Below are 20,574 nucleotides of genomic sequence, written 5' to 3'. Positions count from 1 at the left end.
ATAACGTTCCGATCAAGTGGTCACCTTTATTCCAATTGCCAAAATAATTCTTCCAATGGGCCCTAGGTCGTGTGTGTGCTTTTTCTCATGTGTTCTCTTTACAAAATTCTTTAAACATAAGAGAAGGGGAGCCATGTCCAGCTATGATAGTTCACCAATTTAACACCTTAGGTCCGTGAGCTTCTGTAGAGTGAAAAAGGGTTAAATTCTGCACAAGCCAAAATGAATGCATTTTTTTATATGGGCCGTGTGGCATGTGTTCCCAGTCATCATGCTTCTACAAGAATTGAGTTACCAAGTGGGCCAATATTCCACTTCAAATTTTCTGTTTCAACACACAAATTAAATCAATGCAATGCAGTTTCTCCCAAACACAGTGTGTGAATGTTTTTCCAAATGTTCCAAAATATTTCCATTTTTTTTACAATTACTAATGCAAATAATTATCTCAAATAATTCAAATTAATTAAAATAAGAATTTTTGATCAAATTAAGCACAATTAGCAAAAACGGAAAAATACCGGACATTTAAGCATCATTCCCTGATTAATTATAGCACATTAAACTAAGTGAAGTGTAGAAAATATTGGTTCATCAGAAAACAAGCAAGAACTCAAGAGAACATGTTTTGGAACAATAAAAGATCAATTTGACGCAAATACCCATGTTGAAAGCCTTTGGACCAAGCATATCTGCAAAAAAAGTGAAAAAGATGAAGTGCAGAAAAATCAAGTCGGCCCCCCTGGTTCAGGGGAGCTAGCGCCACCTGCATAAAAGCTGATTTTTGGTGTGCTCGAGCCGGGCGCCCCAAGAAGGGGGCTGGGTGCCAGTCTTCGTGCAAGTCTCGCGCTAGACGCCCAGGAAGGGGGCTGATATGTCAAAATAGGTTATTTAAACATGGGTCTCACGATTTTTTGAGCATTCTTCTCTTCCTACACTTCATTCTTTACCTAGAGAGATTGGGGGAGGCCCTTTGAGGGTGTTTGGGGTGTTGGGAAGCTCTCTCACTCCTCTTTGGGTCTTCAAGCTTCATCAATGGTGATTTTGACCCTTTAGGGTTGAGGAAGAAGATGTGTCACAAATTGGAGATGTAGATGTGAAGTGGAGGCGCAAATGGAGCATGGAGCAGCTGCAAAAAACCTTGGGAAAGTTTGTGCATCCTCTCTTTGGTTCCAATTTCTTCCTTATCTCTTCAATTTTTTAGAACCCTAAGTTCTCCACCATGGAGGGCTTTTCCTATATGTTGAGATTAGTTGTAAACATGGAAATTCTTATGTATTTTGTGATGATAATGTTATATGTTTTTCCAATTCATGTTAGTATTCGATTTCTATGCTTAATGCTTGCTTTGGATTGATTACCCATGCATGAATGTTGGTTCTTGATGTATTGGAAATATGAATTGAACCTAGAACTGAAATTGAACACCTATTGGATGGAATTGAGATGTTTGTGAATGCATGAGAATGAAATGGATGAATTCTAGTCTTAACAAATTGTAAATACTCTATGTTAAATTCCTTGCACACCAACTGTTTGATAAAAATACCAAAAAGAGTTTCTTGTGTTTTGTGTACACTTTGATGTTTAATTGAGTTATGGAAGGAAGAGTTGTCATGTGTTGCATAAGTCCCTTGGGAGAGAACGATATTTATCACTTGCTACGCTACGACCGGTGCACTTGCCGTTGGTTTTGCAGCTAACAAATTTTTGGTGTCGTTGCTGGGGACTTGTGTTCCAACACAAGACAATTTGGACATTTATGGCTTTTTTAGATTTTGTTATTTGTTTTGTCTTTGAATGTTGTTTTGTCTGTAGTTGGCTTTAACTTTTAAGACTTTCCATTAGTGTAGTTTGAACTTAATGCCTGTCTTGGGGTACGCCTTTGGGCTTGATGCAGTTACTGAAAGTTCTTAGGGATGAGATTTCATTAGCGGAACTAACTAAATCAAACCAGATGTGCAAATCACCAAGGATGGGGTTGTGTGTTTGGATTCACAATTTTGGAACTTAAGGCAAGTTTGATGGACTTCTTACTCCAAGGGATTGGGTGAGGGTTTGTCATACTTAGGTAGGCACAACAAGAGAGATCTGAGTATTCTAACTTTAGAAAACAGGGAAAGTGGAATTCTTTGCCAATTGTATGTATGTTTTGTCTGTGTTTCTTATATGCAGTTTTCCTACAGATGTTTTTACTTTCCACTGGTTTGGTTTATGCTTAAAGCTTGTTTCGGGGTACGCCTTAAAGCATGATCTAGTTGTTGGAAGGTCTTAGGGATGGGATTTCAGCAACCGAACTAGCTAAATCAACCCAGATATTACTAGTCATCCGAGTGACAAACGATGTGATTTTGTATTTGGACCCCGGTTCTTAATGCAAGTTTTGATACATTCTTAGGCCAAGGGATTGGGTGAGGTGTGTCAAGCTTAGATAGGTGCAACAAGAGGGATATAAGTGTTTTTACCTTAGAAAACACAGGGAAAGTAGTATTCATCACCTTAGGAGAGTACTAAGTGATCTTGCAACAAGAGGGATCTAAGTGAGGTTATTTAGGGAATCCATTTCAATCATTCTGCATATTGGAATTGTTGTTTGGTTGGTGTGCTCACGTTTTGAAATTTTTGTTTCTTCTTTTCTTTATTTCTTCGTTTGTGTTTTTTTTTCTATTTTACTTTTTTATATGTTATTTTTATTTTCATCTTTATGTTTTCAATCTTAAATCTTGGTTTTTATAAAAATTGGACTAACGGGTTTGTTTGAGTTTCTTGGTGTTCTTGCAAGTAATAGGTATGAATGTTGATGAAGAAGAATATACAAGGAGTTGAGGAATTTGAGCAGCAAGTTTGTCCCCCCAAAAAAAGTTTGCTTTTTCTTTCCCTTTCTATTTTTTTTTCATGCTTGCTGAAAATAAGCGTGACTTAGCTGGTTTGATAAATATGATGCATTGGTTATGTGACTTTGAGTGAGTTTTGCATGAATTTGAGGAGAACCATTTGTGTTTGCTCATAAATTGGTTTTGGAATACCTTGGGAATGTGTTGTGATTTAGTGAAAACTTATGTTTGTGGTTTTTCTCATGTGGGAATATCGAGAATATTGCTATTGCTTTTTATTGTGGTTAATGATTATGGCATGGTATATGACAACCATCAAAAACCAAAGAACTAAACCGAGTGAGATTTTATGCCTCAGAATTTTTTTTATCTATGAGTGCTACCACTTTTGGTTTACAATTAACTTTGTTTGAGTTTCATTGCTAGTTGTTATTCATTTGCATGCTTACATTAAAACAAGTTTGTCTTTCTTTCCTTCCTTGCATCTATACCCAAAATAACCAAGTGTGTTTTAAAGATTAGAACCCGTGTGCAATCCTTTGAGCATTAAAAGAAACTTACCTTCACTTTTGAAACCTTAAGCCTTATTGAATATGATTGACCATCTCACCTTGATGGGAGAGAAAGGTTTCCATGGTCAGTAGTAGGATTCAAGTGTGGGGGGAATTTATTATTAAAAAGGGAGCAAGAGTAACAATTGTGAATTGATGTTGGTTGATGTGATGCATTCTTGTATATATGTCATCTATAAAAGAAAAAGAGAATATTTGAATAAGATGACTGCTGTAAGACCCTTAATTTCAGGAGTGGTGGGGACACGGTGGTCACCCACCATTTCCTTAAAACACGGGTGTTTGATTGGGGGAAGGGGGTGCATTATTGATACAAGGAAAGAAGAAAAGGGGGCGGCTGGGTGAAGGGGGGTGTTTTCAGTTTTCATTTTTGGGGGTGTCATTTGGGAGAAGGGGAGCAGAAAGCGTAGGGAGTTTATGGGGGGCAGTGTGTTTCGTTTGTTTTTGGCTCGGAGGGTGAGAGAGAGAGAGAGCCGTGAGAGAGAGGGAGTAGCAGGAGGAAGGGAGCCTTCCTTCCTTCCGTTTCCAGCCGTCCGAAGATCACCTGGGAGCTTTACCAATTTCAGGAGGACTGTGAGATGGATCTGGGATGGGCGTCTTGTGAGAATGGAGTGTTGTAGAAAAAGCTGGGAGAAGAAGTTGAGAGCTGTTGAAAGTTGCAAGGGGATCTTGATCTGCACGGCTAGGAGTTGGATCCCAAAATTTTACATGGAAGTCTTCAAGAGGTAAGGGGAGCTAGATCTTTTGTTTGATTGATTGTATATGCTTTGTATGATGCAAATCTGGGTAAAATCTGGGAAGAAAGGGTTGAATTTGATGTTTCTGGAAATCTGCAATGCTGCAGAAATTCTGCAGAACCGTTCGTCCAATTTGGTTCCAAATTGGACGTTCGTCCCAAATTTTTGAACGTTCGGTTATTTGCTGAACGTTCGTCCAAATAGACAAATTTCTGAACGTTCGTCCTTAGCTAGACCAATTGAACGTTCGTCCAAAATATTCGAGCGTTCGTCCAAAGTGTTCGGGCTGTTGTTGAACGTTCGTCCAAAATATTCGAGCGTTCGTCCAAAGTGTTCGGCCTGTTGTTGAGCATTCGTCCAAAGAAGCGGCCTGTGGAGCGTTCGTCCAAACTGTTAGATGGCGTTCGTCCATTTGGAAATGACGTTCGTCAAATGGTGTTTGGCCTGTTGTTTTGCGTTCGTCCAGATTGTGCTCGTTGGAAATAGCGTTCGGCCTAAGGGTTCGGTTATTAGCGATCGGTTTTCGCGTTCGGCAAATTCAGTTTTGGGCGTTCGACACGATCTGAGGACGTCCGTCCAAATAGTGTTCGGTCTTGGTTGGAAAATGGCGTTCGTCCAGAAACATTCGTTCCAAGGTGTTGGGTGAATAGTGCTCGTTCATATAGTACTCTAGAAATAACGTTTTCTTCTATTGAATGGAACTATGTGTACAAATGTCTGGAATGTATACTGTGATGGGATTTATGTGAAAGCATGTGAATGCATGAGAATGTATGAAATATGATAAATTAATGCGATGATACGATTGTAAATGTAAAGATGAGTCGTGTGTATTTACCTTGCATAGTGTTGGGGAGTGCCAGCAGACTATGTGAGTGTAAAGATATGTCGTGTGGATTTACCTTGCATAGTGTTGGGGAGTGCCAGCAGAACTATGCGAGTGTAAAGATGAGTTGTGTATATGGATTTACCTTGCATAGTGTTGGGGAGTGCCAGCAGAACTATGCGAGTGTAAAGATAAGTTGTGTATGTGGATTTTACCTTGCATAGTGTTGGGGAGTGCCAGCAGAACTATGCGAGTGTAAAGGTGAGTCGTATGTGTGGATTTACCTTGCATAGTGTTGGGAAGTGCCAACAGAACTATGCGAGTGTAAAGATGTGTGAGTTGTGGTTCATTGAGCATGCTATAATTATTCTTTTATATGTATCTATGTATGATGACATGAATCAACTGTGATATATGTATAATATGCTTTTTTTTTATATCTAGCTCACCCTTGCATTGTTTCTGTTGTGTGCCAATTTGGATTATGTTATTCGGCGATGATCATCCACTTGGATGGGAGCAGATGTCGTCGAAGAGAGTTTCCCTTGGAGCAGGAGCTGGAGGCTGCTGATGTTGCAGAGTAATCTTAGAAGTTTCCTGATTGATCACTTGTAGCGATCAATCCTTTCAAACTGTTCAAGTTTAAATTTTTACTCCTTTTATTTGGATGATTGTAATTTAACAATTAAATTACACGTCATATTCTGACTGTTCTCTATATTGGAATGTTGACGTCTTTATTATATAATATTGGTTATTATATAATTGGGATGTTACAACTGCAAGTTGGTGTTTGATTGTTCTAGTTTTCAGATAAAAGAGAGTATAATGATAGAATTGTAAAAATGTTGTGATTGCTCTCTTTGTGCGTTCATACTACCTAAAAACACAAATTTCCTTTCTTGCCTTGTCCCAACATCAAATAAAGCCCTTTGTTGTGTTTGTATGCTTTGATAATTCTTGGTTCTTGAAATGAAAAGCAAAGTCAAATTGTGTCCTATTAGAGGTAGATGAGAGAATGACACACCGTTATACTCTAGTGTGCTTGAGTGAAAACACTTTCTCTAGTGAGGATTGGTTCCTTTGGTTGATCAATGAAAACATCTTTGCCATGGTTGTTAATCTCTCATAAAGCATGTACATTTATTCTTGTAATATTTACATTGTGAGCACCAAAGCTAAGGATTTACAGTGTTACACATATTCTCTTTGATTGATGATGAAAGAAGAACATTCATGAATGTTGTTCGATTTAATTATGTGTGTCGCAACCGAAATCGCGACGGGACGGCAACCCGAAAAACAAACGAGTTTGGGACAAAGGTTTTGGAGTTGCCACCATAATTTATATGGAAAAACTATGGAAAACCAAAAAAATAAGACATGGTCTACAAAAAGAGATTTTCAGGTTCGGGAATCGGTTACGCGTAAGGAAGTTGTTAGCACCCTATCGCGCCTGCCCAAAGGCAGTACCTTTAATTAAATATATAAAGTTGATGTGGTTTTACAAAAATGTTTAATTTTTCCTAAACAAAATAATAAAATAAAATAAAACAAATTATTAAGAAACAAAAAAATATTTTTTGTTTTATGAACCCGACAAGAATTGACCTTGGTCCTACGTACATCCATTTATAATGGACAATCAGGGATCACGTAGTTCTTTATGTAGAAAAAGGTTTGTGAGTTTGTTTGAAAATTATTATTGATGGATTTGGATGTTTTTGAAAACAATGAATCTGAAAAAGATTTGGTTTAAACAAGATTGACATTCTTTTTTGGTTTTTTGGAGATTTTGTATTTTTTTATTTATTTGAAAGATGGTGGGAAAAAAAGAAAGAAACCGACCATAGGCTGACACATACTTATAAAAAGAAATTTTGATTTAAAAAAAAATTGTTTGTGTGTAGAAAGAAAAAAAAATATCTTTAAGAAAACTTTAGAGAGTACAATAAAAAGAGGAAAATAATGGTGTAGAGATGACATACCGTTTTAGCTTTTTCCTTCTTTCATGATCTCTTTTGGCAGAGTTCCTCCAACATGAGAACTTACTTTTCTCTATATTCTTCAGTACTCTTGCTATCTCTCTATTTTTTAAAATCTTTCCCTCCCCTTCTTTATGGCAGAGTGCGTATTTATATACACACATTGCAATATTATGGAAATCTTGCCTTAATTGTGAATTAATTGACAATAAAACAAAATAGGAAAAGAATTGCTCTAATTGTGAATAAAACAAAATAGGGAAAGAATTGCTCTAAGAAATGTTATGGTTTCCAAAAAATAAAATTAAATAATATTCAAAACATTGATTATCATTATTGTCAGAAAATCATATTTTCCTCTTTAAAAGCAACTGATGCAACAAATTATATTAATATACTATTTTAGTTATTGCTTATAATTATTAGCATAATATCAATTCAAATTATTAACATATTAAACTAACATTTCAAAAATATTGTATTTGATATTAAAGTTATTATTTTATCCCTTTTTACCCACCATTAATTATTATTCTCTTATTTTTTTTTTTTTTTTTTTAAATATTTACTTACCCGGACGAAATTGGGTGTTGACAGTGTGAACTTGCTTTCTAGTTATTTGACCATTGTTGAGTGGATGTTTTTCTTGGCCAAGTTACCTTTTGCTTGACGACAAGCAAGGTTTTAAGTGTGGAGGAGTGATAAGGGTTGATTTTACGTGTTTTTGTGTATATATTTTGTGAATAAATCAACTCCTTCACAGCTTTTACCTTGTTTTATCCTCAAGTTTAGTGTTTTTTCTAGTTTTCTTGTGTTTTATGTAGTATATGCTTGTTTTTACCTCTAATCTCTTTATTTGAGTGTGTGAAATAAATGAATAGGAAGCAATTCTTGTGGAGGAAAACGAGCAAGAACTCAATAGAACATGTTTTGGGACAATAAAAGATCAATTTGAAGCAAAAACCCATGTTGGATGCCTTTGGACAAAGCAGATCTGCTGAAAAAGTGAAAAAGATGCAGTGCATCTGGTTTTTGGTGGCTGGAGCTGGGCGTTAGTCTTCGTGCAAGTCTTGCGCCAGGCGCCCCAGGAAGGGGGTTGAGCGCGGGCGATGCTGATATGTCAAAATGGGTTATTTAAACATGGGTCTCGCGATATTTTGAGCATTCTTCTCCTCCTACACTTCATTCTTCACCTAGAGAGATTGGAAGAGGCCCTTGGAGGGTGTTTGGGGAGTTGGGAAGCTTTCCCACTCCTCCTGTGGTCTTCAAGTTTCATCAATGGTGATTTTGCCCCTTTTGGTTGAGGAAGAAGATGGGTCACAAATTGGTGATGGAGATGTGAAGGGGAGGCTCAAATGGAGCATGGATCAGCTGCCAAAAACCTTGGGAAATGATGTGCATCCTCTCTTTGGTTCCAATTTCTTCCCTATCTCTTCAATTTTGTAGAACCCTAAGTTGTCCACCATGGAGGGGTTTTCCTATCTGTTGAGATTAGTTGTAAAACATGGGAATTCTTATGTATTTTGTGATGTTAAAGCTATATGTTTTTCAAATTCATGTTAGTATTCAAGTTTTATGCTTAATGTTTTCTTTGGATTAATCACCCATGCATGAATTTTGGTTCTTGATGTATTGAGAAATATGAATTGAACCTAGAACTGAAATTGAACACCTATTGGATGGAATTGATATGTTTGTGAATGCATGAGAATGAAATGGATGATTTCTAGTCTTAACAAATTGTAAATACTCTATGTTAAATTCTTTTCACACCAATTGTTTGATAAAAACACCAAAAAGAGTTTCTTGTGTTTTGTGTACACTTTGATGTCTAATTGAGTTATGGAAGGAAGAGTTATCATGTGTTGCATAAGTCCTTTGGGAGAGAACGATATATATCACTTATGTTACGACCGATGCACATGCCTTTGGTTTTGCTGCTAACAACCGCTCAGTTTAGGACGAAAGTGAAACCATATAGAACCTCACCACTTGGTTAGGCGAGAGTGAGGCCGTATAGAACCTCACCGCTCGGTTTAGGACCAGGGATTCTCAAAGAGTGTTCCCTGGGTTTTGTTAACACAAGTGATGTCTTACTTTTGAGAGGGATTTACCTCTTCGGTCTTCTCTTCAGTGAGAGGGATTTACCTCTCGGCCGAGAGGGATTTACCTCTCGGTCTTTTCTTCAACGAGAGGGATTTACCTCTCGGTCTTTTCTTCAACGAGAGGGATTTACCTCTCGGTTCTTGCACTCCTCTTGGCCGAGTGGTTTGCATGGTCATGTCACCTACACTTGTGAAGTTGAACGGATGAATACCAATGAGGCAGAATGACCGAGCTGGTCCACTGTTGAACACTTAATGCCAAATTTGGCTAAGTGGTGAGTGCATTATTGAACCCTTAATAAATCTTGAATAATATTATAATATTGAATTAAGATATTTAAATTAAATCATATAGATTAAATAATAAAATGAATTTATATCAAAATAATTATCTGTAAAGTCGTAGAAGCTTGTTGATGTTGATGGTGAGATAACATCCTTGTCCGGTTCTTTGTGGTTATAAGGGATGCCTTCAGCCCCACCATGAACGCCAAAATGTTTTGATAGATTTTTGTGGGACCGAGACACTAACATTTCTGACGCTTGAATCACGTGCTTCACCTGCTTCTTCCACTTAGACCGTTCGGCTTCCATAGTCTGACCACTCTGTTGACCTTCGCTGGGTCGTTCGGTGGACTTCACTCTTAACCGTTTAGGTGGACTTCTTGGCAGAGGGGGGAAGTACCTACCAAAAACACTCTGACGCTCAAGTTATGAGTGATTTGAAGAGCTTTTACTCTTAATTGAATGTTTAGTGAATTGTTTTTAGTGTTGAGTATTTGAAATAATAGAATATGAATAGAATATGAATGGAATAATAACTTTAAACGCTGTATGTCCAATTAGAGGTAGACCGACTTTATTCAATTAACACTCAGTCCATATTTGATACGATACAGGTAAAAATTAAAAAAAGTACCGCATGTAAGTCGAACTTCGTTAGCATGATTCTGTATAAAAAAAGTCGTTACAGAGGACGACGTCTTCAAATTTTTTTAAATAAAGTCGTTCTTGAAGGAAGCGACTTATGTGGGAATGATGAAGTCGCGTCTGAATCGAGATTTTAATTAACAATAATTGAAGTCGTGCACTGCAAAAGCGTCTCCAGACACCAGTTTTATAATATGATGAAACGCATTTTGAATTTTCGCCTTTATTTTGCATAGTATGATAATTTTGTGGTAATAGATAGTTTTCCGTATAAAACATAAATTAATTACTATTATTAATTGCATAAAGTCATTCTAAGAAAAAAAAACAGACTCAATTGTGTTATATATATATATAATAATAATAATAATAATAATAATAATAATAAGTTGTAAACTTTTTTTGACTTAAAAACATTAAAATTAATACAATTATTATATTCAAAGATATCGTGATAATTTAAATGTTTAGTTTTTAAGTTTTTTATATTTATTGGTATGTTATTATTGATTGTATTTATAAATTAAGCTTTTTTTAAGTATAAAAATAATATAATGTAACTATAGAGTTTTTTATGAGATAAGTTATTTTATGAATTAGTTTTAAATTGGAGGATTGTTAAAATATAGCTATAATTGTTAGTGAAAAATAAAAGAATAATAAACTTAACAACAAAAAATGAAATTAAACTTTAATTTTGACATGGATAATTTGTCCTAGAACATTTTTTTTCTTCTTATTTGGAATTCAATCATGCATTTCATCATGGATATAAATAGTGATTGGTCTTCTCATGCGTTACGAGGGGATCAAGTATGAAGTATGAAATTTGATGTTGTGTAAGGAGACCAATAATGCGTGGAAAACATTTCTTTAACAACTAAATGACCATAACTTTTTAACAACGTCGTTTAGCGTTTGATTGGTGCACTTTAAATAAATTTTACAAAAACTGAAATTGTGATGTGGAGGGCAATTTGGGAAGGAAAGAACATTTCACACGGTTTTCTCCAAAAATCAATTTTCAGATTATTTGTTTTCTCTTTGGGTACATTTTTTTTTCTCTCTCTCACCATCTTTGGTTGCTCTCTCCCTTTGTCTTTCTTTCTTACTGACGACAACCTCCATCGTTAACTTCCATCGATTTTCTCTCTTCTCTGTCTCGTCCTTTCTTCTTCTCCTATTGAAAACTTTTTATTTTTGTCCACTCTCACTCTCGCCATTTGTCCTTCACTTCTCACCCCTTGTGACGTTGACAGTCACCTCCACCGTCACCTACATCGTTTCTTGACTAGCACATTCGCATTCCCCTTCTCTCGTGCTCTTGATGAAGGAGTAAAGGTGATTCCTTTCCTTTTCTGAATATGTTCACGTTTTTGGGTGAAAAAAGGAGTCTTCGTTAGTATTCAGGTGCCTAGAACCATAAAGTCATGAATAATGTTTTCTATTTGTGTTATTATTGTTGTTGATTACAGGATTGAGGTGTTTGTTGTTTTACTATGTTTTATGTTGCTTTGTAAAGGCTATTGGTGATGATTTTTTTTGTATATATATATATATATATATATATATATATATATTAATTTGGAAGTTCAATACATCTTTCAAACACCAAAACTTATGCAAGATTAAAAAGGTAATGATTTAATTGGGACTACAATTAACAAAAAAACACAAAAAAGAAAAATAGATAATTTTCACAAATCAAATGTAGAAATACACAAATTAAAAGAACAACATAAAAAAACGAAAATTAAAAACTCAAGGAAGGTTTGCCACAAAGATGTTAATATTTGATAAGTATGAGAGTTCTAAACTAAGAATCAAGAGAATCCCCTCTAAAAAATGCAAATGCATATATTATGACTAAAAAGTGGCTACATATGTATTCGATGTCTCTGTGTATAGGTACAAATGTTTGAGGCACCTAAGAAACCCTAAAAGAAAACCCAAGGACATTGAGTTCAAAAATAACTTGAAAAATAGAAACAAATTGTTTGTAATTAAAATAAAAAATACAATTGATTTAATTTTCTAAATTATTCTTCAATTGTGCTTATGATCTTCACGTTCTTTTAATTTTTCTCTTCATGGAAGATTATAAGATTCAAAGAGACATGTTTTGATCTTTGACCTTGTCATAGATCATTTGAATTGTAAATGTTCTTCTTCAAAATTTTCTCATATATCTCTAAGGAGACAGACCTCTATCACAACCCCAACCCCACTTTTGAAAAATCATTCGCAGATCACTACAAAATAAACACCCAATAATAAATTCAAACCACAAATACTACATATTGATAACTTTTTGGCAAGTATACCAAATCGTTACAAGTAATACAGTGATAAGTAAAGTATCGTTCTCCTCAGGGAATTTGTGTTACGTTATTCAATTAAAATTTATTTATCAAAATCAATTGAACAACAAAATATAAGTGAATTAACAGTATCAAACTAAATGACAATTTAAAAATTGAAATTAAAATTTAAAGAAAGCTTCTTTGGAATTGACTTCATGACCACATTACAGTAACTATTCTGAACAATATAACTTGCGTTCAAACATCAACATCACAGTATCTTGGTTTAATTCCTTAAAACAAGTTCTAAAGAATTATGTTCAATTATTAATTCCTTAAGTAATTAAACATAAACTTTGCATTAAGAACGATGTTATTGATGACCAGGAGAATTGAAACTATTCCTAGCATCTTTCCTTCTGGTTGCTTTTCTTGCGTTAATACTCAAATTTACTTCCCAGTACAATTTAAATATAAAAACAAGTTTATTTTACTTCCGTAAAATAAAATAAAAAGTAAACAAGAAAAGCATACGAACACAATTTATATTGAACAGGAAAGATTACATCAAATGTCAGCCATTACAGTCAATTCCAACGAATAAAAGTTTAGCCTATCCTAGACATCACAAACATACTCATTTCTGCAATTCCTTGCATGATGTGCAGTCTTGATGTCTTCAGAGAGGTCTCCTAATGGTCTCCAGAGCAGTTCTCCAAATTCTATTTTCCAGTCTCATCCCCCTCTATCCTTCAAAGCACGTCTTTTAAGAGACAGTTTATTTCTCATAAAACTGCTCCATTCACTCAGCGCACAGAAGCAGATTCGCTGTGCGAATAAAAATTAATTCAACACTCAACTGCACACATTCGCTAAGCGCACAGCCTCTGGTGCGCTGTGCGAATTCAAGACTTGCAATCTCCAAACTGGCATGATTCGCTCAGCGAACCAATGGTGGTGCGCTGTGCGAATGTATTCTCCTAGCTCTGCGAATTTTGCTTCTGCTATGCGAGAATTGGCTGACAAATTCACTTTTGTACAACTTTTCCTGAACAATAATTTACAACACAATCTACTTCCTATTACGACTTTTCACTGAGTAATAACATGAATAATTACAAAATTGAGATCCTTTATAAGTGTCAAAACATCTGTTTTTTTCACACTTATCACATATGCTAACCTTGAATGCAATTCTCCTCCAACTACTTTGCGCTTCACCTCCAAGCTCGTGATTCCAACGACCAAATGTTGGATTCCAATGCCCTAATTGTGCAAAAACCCTCTCCAGTAATGACCATTATACACTCTGTGATTTGTTGCGTCTCTAATCTCGAACACTCTTATTCGCAATTTGTTTTTTGATGAACCCTAATTTAGTGATGCTTAATTTCATATTTCAGAAACCCTTTTGTTTTAATTTTTTAATTACAAGTTTCTACCTAAGAGGCTCTACATATGTCACATAATCTAATTATTCTAGCCTACTGATAACTCACTTTAAATTTAACTTCATTAACCCAATTTAATGAAGTGACCCAATTACTTAAATTTTTCACTTTTAGGAACCTAATTAAGAAAAAAAAATAAGAAAGAAACTTATTTAAGAAAACTCAACACATATGTTTACATAATTTAATTAAACTTATCTTGAGGTAAATCACGTGTTGAAGTCTTAATTCATGGCACAAAAACTTTTAAGAAATACTACTTCTTGAAAAAATATTGGGCAAAATTTAATTGTTTTCCATATCAATCATTCATATATATTGTTATTGTAGACGACATGCTTCCTATCAAAAACATTTTATGTAATTTTATTTGTATTTAATCTGTAGCAATACATATTAATTAGAAATTATTTATTCTTCTCTTCTTCAATTTCAAATATTAGCCTAAATTATTTCAAAATTATTTAAAAAATTACATAAATTAAATTAATAAAATTAATAATTATTACATAAAAAAGATATTAAAATATTATTAATAAGTCCTTTAATTAATTTTAATTTTTTAAAAATATTTACTCATTTATTGCGTTTCTAAAAGAAAATGTGGAAAACGTGCAATTAATGTTGAATAAATGATAGGACAGCAGCGTGGATAGCATTTATAACATTGTCTTTAACTGACATGTGAGTTGGAGAGATAGCATTAATGAGAAATAATTCTGAGAGAGCTAATACCACTGCATTATGATGGTGGATTCTATATATAGAAGCTACTGAACTTTTGAAAGGAGGGAACATACGAAGAGTTGAAGGTAGTTGACATGCTGTAAGAATATTGTTTCTTAGTTTATTGATAGGTTGTAAGATAAGGGGATAGAAAAATTTTAAAAATAGTAAAATGTGAAAGTAATATTTGAAAATAATATATTTTGTCATTATATTAGTTGTTGTCATTTATTAAATTCTAGTGAACATGGATATTTATAAATTTTATTTCTCTTACGTAATTATTTTAGAAAATATTAAAACTTCAATTTTTATCTATAAAATGTTATGAATTTTTTATATTATTTTAAAATTTATTTTGCATTTCAGTACTTTTATTTTTTGTGTTTTTATATTGTTCTAGAATTTGTATTTAATTTTTAATGTGTTATCATTTATTTAATTTTATTACTTTTTAAAATGGATAGATTGATATGTGTGTATAGTTTGGTATTTTTAGACAGAAAAAGCAGGTGGAAGCAGAGCAGAAAGGCCAGGAACAGATCTTATATTGTTGAAGAAAAAGAGCATGATGAATTTTATCAGCAGTAGGAATAATAATGACATTGAAAATAACTCCAACAACGGAGGAGAACAGCCTTCAAGGAGTGTGACTGAAGAATACACAGTTCAAAACTCAGAAGATCTAATCAGCACTGAAGTTAATCCACATGGTTGGTCTTTGTTGCCGAAGAGAACATACGATTCAATAAAAGAGAACAAGCCTGAATCCGATTGGAGCGAAATAGACGATGACACTATAAAGCAAGAGAGGCCTAGAGGAAACACGTTGCTGCATATAGCAGCTCTCTATGGAAATGATAACTGTGTGGAAAAGGTACTTCAAATTGGTCCACACCTTTTGCTAACAATAAATACCAGTGGTGATACACCACTGCATGTTGCTGCAAGAGCTGGCAAAATCTCTACTCTCCGGAAATTGGTGGCTGCACTTCTACATTTAGATCCAAATTATGAACAAGCAAAAGAGGCAATCCTTGTAACTAACAGACAAGGAAATACTTTCTTTCATGAGGCCTTATTGAATGGTCACAAAGCTGTAATGAAGATTTTAGATTCTTCACCAGGCTTCAAGCAATTGGTTCAGGAAATGGTGCTTACTAGTAGAAACCTTAGTGGCAAATCAGTTTTGCAATTAGCAATGGAGAAAGAAATTGCTGATGATTTATTGACCAGAGTAATTCCTCGTTACACAGGTATAAAAGTTGCTACATACACTTGAATTTCCGCTTTTTTTTTTCTTTAATTTCACAATCATTTGGTCCGAGAACGAGGACTGTACTACTGAATAATTAATTGCTAATTACTAATAAGTTAGGCCTTTTCAATTTTTTCAATTAATATTTTATTTCATAATTGTGTTTTGGATAAATATTTCTCAAATCATGTCCAACCTCTTCTCTTTCCATCCGATTAATATACAAATGTCTTTAATGCATCTCCAAAAATTGTTCGAGTGAGTTTTCTTAAGTTGTAAAATATTGAAATGTAAATACGTTTCTAATAGCTTTACGAGATAGCATAATCTACAATGTGAATTTAATACATACAATTTATTTAAAATCTAAAAAAATAATCTTTCATAAATTAAAAAACAAATTACTAGTTAAATAATTTGTCTGATCTTTACAGTTTTATGTGATAATTATTATAGTATGCGAAGAGTTTGCGGCGAGAGTGGATATTCGAATGGCAAATGAAAGCACGTCGACGTTCTTACAAAGTCAACGAGCCCTGGCACCACCACCCATTGAGGCATTCTTAAAACAGAATAAAGGTAAATTTTATTGTATAACTACATTTTCTATTATCAATTCACTAATCAACTTATTCATGATCCTTAAAAAGATATACTTTTGATTGAGAATAACGAGTTCAAAATGATGATCCTTAAAATGTAGAATCTTCATTATCATATTTACATACATTTGTAGTTAGCTTTTTATAACGAAAATTTCAGACAATTAATACTTAATTAAAAAATAAAGACAATTTTAAAGATTCAGTTAGAAAAATATTTTACCTGATAAAAAAAAAAAACTGTCGCAGCTTAATTGAAATTTATTTTTATTTTAAAATAAAATAATAAAATTCATCAGTTTTCAAAATTTTGAAAACAGCGCCATTCTGGAACCTTTACAGGTATGGTTGGTTTTTAGAGAATAAAAATAGATGAATGTTGAGGTGCTTATTTTCTTATTAAATACAACTTAATTTAAATACATTTGGAAATAATTAATTAAAAGATCATATCTCATTATTCTAGCCATCATTACTAATGACTTACTTGAAAAATAGGAAATAACTAACCCAATAACAACTAAGGATAACAAAAAAATTTAAATATCCGCAGATAAAACTCGCGACGCATAGTTACTGTCTGCAGATAATTATTACCTACGGGTAACGAGTATTTTAATACCCGCTTCTAAATGAGTCGGATATGAATATTATACTATCCAACCCACGGATACCTGTTACCCGAAAAAAAAAATTAATTAATAGTTTTTAAAATTAATTTTTTTATTACTCTTAAAAAGGGGAAATTTTAATAACAATGACTTAGGATTCCTTTCAATTAGCTTTTTCTAAAAGAAGAAAAAAAAAAGAGTTACATTACTTTTGAGCTAACCCTAATAGGGATGACTCTCTTCTTCTTCCTTCTGCTTGCTTAGGGAGTAGGCTTTATTCCCTCTTCCTCTCTCTCTTGGTTCTAATTGGGGTTTTGTTCCGATTTGGGATTTGAAATTAGGATTTTATTTGTTTTTTGATTTTGGGAGTTTCTTTTGTACGTTTTGATTCGCGTTTTGGGAGTTCGTTTCTTGATTTCTTCTCTGTTGATTGGTGATGCGATTTTGGGGTTATAATTCGAATGAGTGTTTTGAGTGTTTTTGAATTTTAGTTTATTAATGCAAATTGGATTTTTGAAGACCTTGGTGGTTATCATGGTTTAGAAATTTTTGTAATTGCGTTTGTTTTCAGAATTTGGGTTTAGGGTTCCTGTTTGTGTTCTCTTTGAAATTCTTTATCTCTCTGTTTCATACATTGATAGGTATTTGTGGGTTAATCCTGTGAATAAATTGAGACTTCAGTTATTAGGTGTTTCTTCTCATATCTTTTTTTTTCAAAAGTTGTTCAATATTTGTTTTCTTTAACTTGTTTAAAAAATATATTGTCTTTTTAATATGTAGCAAATATATTAAAATTTTCTCTTTAACTTGGAATTTAATTTAAACCTTATTTAAAAATTCACAAAATATATTTTTTAAATATTTGTGGGTTGAAAATGGGTATCCAACAAAATTAAAAAAATCTGCGGATTATTTTTATGCAAATATCCAACGGGTAGCGCGTAGCGGGTCGGGTTGCGGGTACGATTTTTTGCATGCAGTTCGGGTTGCGGATAGGCACTATCCGTGCCCGACCCGACCCGACCCGTTGTCATCCTTAATAACAACCCTTGACTAATTAAAAAAATAAATTTGAACTCTTCCTAAAATCAATGCAACTAACAAGGCAATTCTCAACACTCCTCCTTATTCCTAATTTATTACTTAGGAATTCGAACCTATAGAGTGAAAAAGATATTGGTAAATATGTTAGCAGCTTGGTCTTCCATGCAACAGTAAACTAAATATGTCTTTCCACTTTCTTGAACTTCTCTTAAGTGAAACAACTTCACATTAAAATGTTGGGTCTTCCCATGAAATACAGGATTATGTGAGATTGAAATTGTTGCTTGATTATCAACAAAAACTTTTGTGCATTTATCTTGCTTCATACACAAATCTATTAAAATATTCCTCAACCAATCAACTTGATTCACAACTACTACAACTGAAATGAACTCAGCTTCTGCAGTTGACTGAGCTACAAACTCTTGCTTCTTAGAGAACCAAGAGAAAACACTTGAACCCATACTAAAACAATACCCTGAAGTACTCTTCATATCATCCAAGCTACGAGCCCAATCATTGTCAAGGAAACCAAATAATTTAAAGTTTTGTGCCTTGTAGTACTTAACTCCAAAATTGACAATTCCTTTGATGTATCTTTCAACTCTCTTTGTTGTCTTCAAGTGCAGCTCATTAGCACAATTCATAAATCTTAACAACAAGCTAATTGGGATTAAGATGTCAGGCCTTGTGGATGTAAGATACATTAGACACCCAATCAAACTTCTAAAACAAGCTTCATCAACTTTATCAATTCCATCCTCCTTGATATTCTTCTCTTTTTTATTCATTGGAGTGTTCATTGGTTTGCATTCACCAAGGTGAAATTTCTTTAGAATCTCCTTTGCATATTTTTTCTAGCAAATAAAAATCTCATTCTTCTTTTGAGTGATCTCCATGCCCAGAAAATAAGTCATAAGACTAAGATTTGTCATCTCAAAGACCTTTTTCATTTCTTGCTTGAATTCCTCAATTAGTGTTAGGTTGCTTCCTGTCATCAAGAGATCATCAACATATAATGAAATAATTAAGGGTTAAATATGTTTTTAGTCCCTCAACTATCATGCGATTTTAGATTTTGTCTCTCTTTCAAACTTTAGTACACTTTGATCCTTCACCTTAAGAAACTATAATTTGTAGTCCACGAAAATCAACTAGTTAAATTTAATCAGATGTGGCTAACGTTGTACCACATATGATGTCAACTGACTTGACTACGTTTGTGCCACGTTTGATAACAACATTATACACTTAAAAACTCTCATTCTTTTCACAACCACCACCACATAACACCATTAAGCCACCACCTTCCACCATCATCATTTTCATCTTGGCCATTGCATCGTGCTGCCATGGCGAAGCAAACTTGTAAACCTAAACCACCATCGCGAAGCCAAATCAATGTCCAGAAACATTCATCGTGCATCAGTTCATCTTCCTTCACCACCATAGAGACCCAAATAAGAACCTAGAAACAACCTTAAACCCCAATTTTCAAAAACCTCCACATCATGCATCTTCCTTCTCATCGCAATCATCAATTTCAATTTCAATTTTACAATTGAACCTTAAAAAAGGAGAATTAATGTTTATGACTAAAGATTGGATGAAAAGGCGTTTGGAACATCTCCTACAGTGAAATTTGTTGTTGATGGTGTAGATGAAGGGTCTTTGAATAGCTATGGACCTCTATCTTTTCACATTGCGGTTGAGAGGTTGAGTCGCTGTGAAGGGTTGACCCTAACGACATGCGATGTCGTCAGTGACGCCTTGGGTTTGGCGGAGGTATGCCACCATGTTTGGTTTGGTGGAGGCTGAGGTGGATGACAACTCGACAATTAGAGAACCGTAGTCATGTGGATAAAGAGTTAAATGGTCATGGATCCGTGAAAAGCTCAAGTTGCAACATTACTGATGGAGAAATCAACAAGTTATTTGCTCGTTTCTAGCTTAATTCTGGAAAACATTCCCCAACAGCCAGCCAAAATCCTAGCTCACTAAGATTTGAGTCTAAATTTCGGTATTTGTTAAGAAATCAAAGAAGGCAAGTCTAAGGGGTAGCTGGATTACAGACGGGGACTCTAAAAGCTTGGTGAGTGTCCAGTCAGATCGGTTTCCGAGGCACTCGATCGCAGGTTCATCAGTGAGAGACGACTAGAGCCTTGCCAGCTCTTTTGCATTTCTAAGCTACATGGTGCCAACTCAATCTGCAAAAGCCAAATTTAGAACACGAAGTCTATTAGCTCCGGAAAATGGAAAAACTGAGAAAGGGGGAGGGAAAATAAAAGAAACAAGGATTGTTTAAGAATAACAATTTGACAGAAAATGTAAAACCTATGCAGCCCATTTTCCAGTAAATGCTTAAAAATCACAATATTAGATTCTATATTCAAATCTAGAAAATCCTGGTTGGAGCATTTCTTTATTCCATTGCTTAGCCTTATCTTTCCTTCCATGATTTAAGAAACCACGTACCATGATATGATATGTCCAAACATAGGTTCATAACCCTTTTGACATATCTGACCAAACAATAAACGAGCTTTGTCCATATCACTCTTGGATAATTCTTTCAACAACAAATTGTAGG

General features: G+C 34.2%; 1 protein-coding gene across 1 annotated transcript; it reads left to right on the top strand.

The window, feature by feature from the left end:
- Positions 1-14,940: 14,940 nt before the first annotated feature.
- Positions 14,941-16,394, top strand: LOC124825434 (uncharacterized). Its single transcript, XM_088110628.1, has 2 exons — positions 14,941-15,725; positions 16,184-16,394. The coding sequence occupies exons 1-2, from the start codon at positions 15,038-15,040 to the stop codon at positions 16,387-16,389; spliced, it is 894 nt and encodes a 297-aa protein (XP_087966754.1). The 5' UTR covers positions 14,941-15,037; the 3' UTR covers positions 16,390-16,394.
- The last annotated feature ends 4,180 nt before the right edge of the window (positions 16,395-20,574 follow it).

The sequence above is a fragment of the Vigna umbellata genome, chromosome 3 (genome assembly GCF_029865625.1).
Source record: "Vigna umbellata cultivar VRB3 chromosome 3, Vumbellata_1.0, whole genome shotgun sequence".
Lineage (NCBI taxonomy): Eukaryota > Viridiplantae > Streptophyta > Magnoliopsida > Fabales > Fabaceae > Vigna > Vigna umbellata.
The sequence above is the reverse complement of the archived record's forward strand: the minus strand, read 5'-3'. Positions and strand labels throughout refer to the sequence as shown.

Bases quoted from the DNA above. Each gene is read 5' to 3' on its own strand.
- LOC124825434 (XM_088110628.1), top strand. From the start codon at position 15,038: ATGATGAATTTTATCAGCAGTAGGAATAATAATGACATTGAAAATAAC. The intron at 15,726-16,183 runs GTATAAAAGTTG...TAATTATTATAG, and splicing joins AGTAATTCCTCGTTACACAG to TATGCGAAGAGTTTGCGGCG.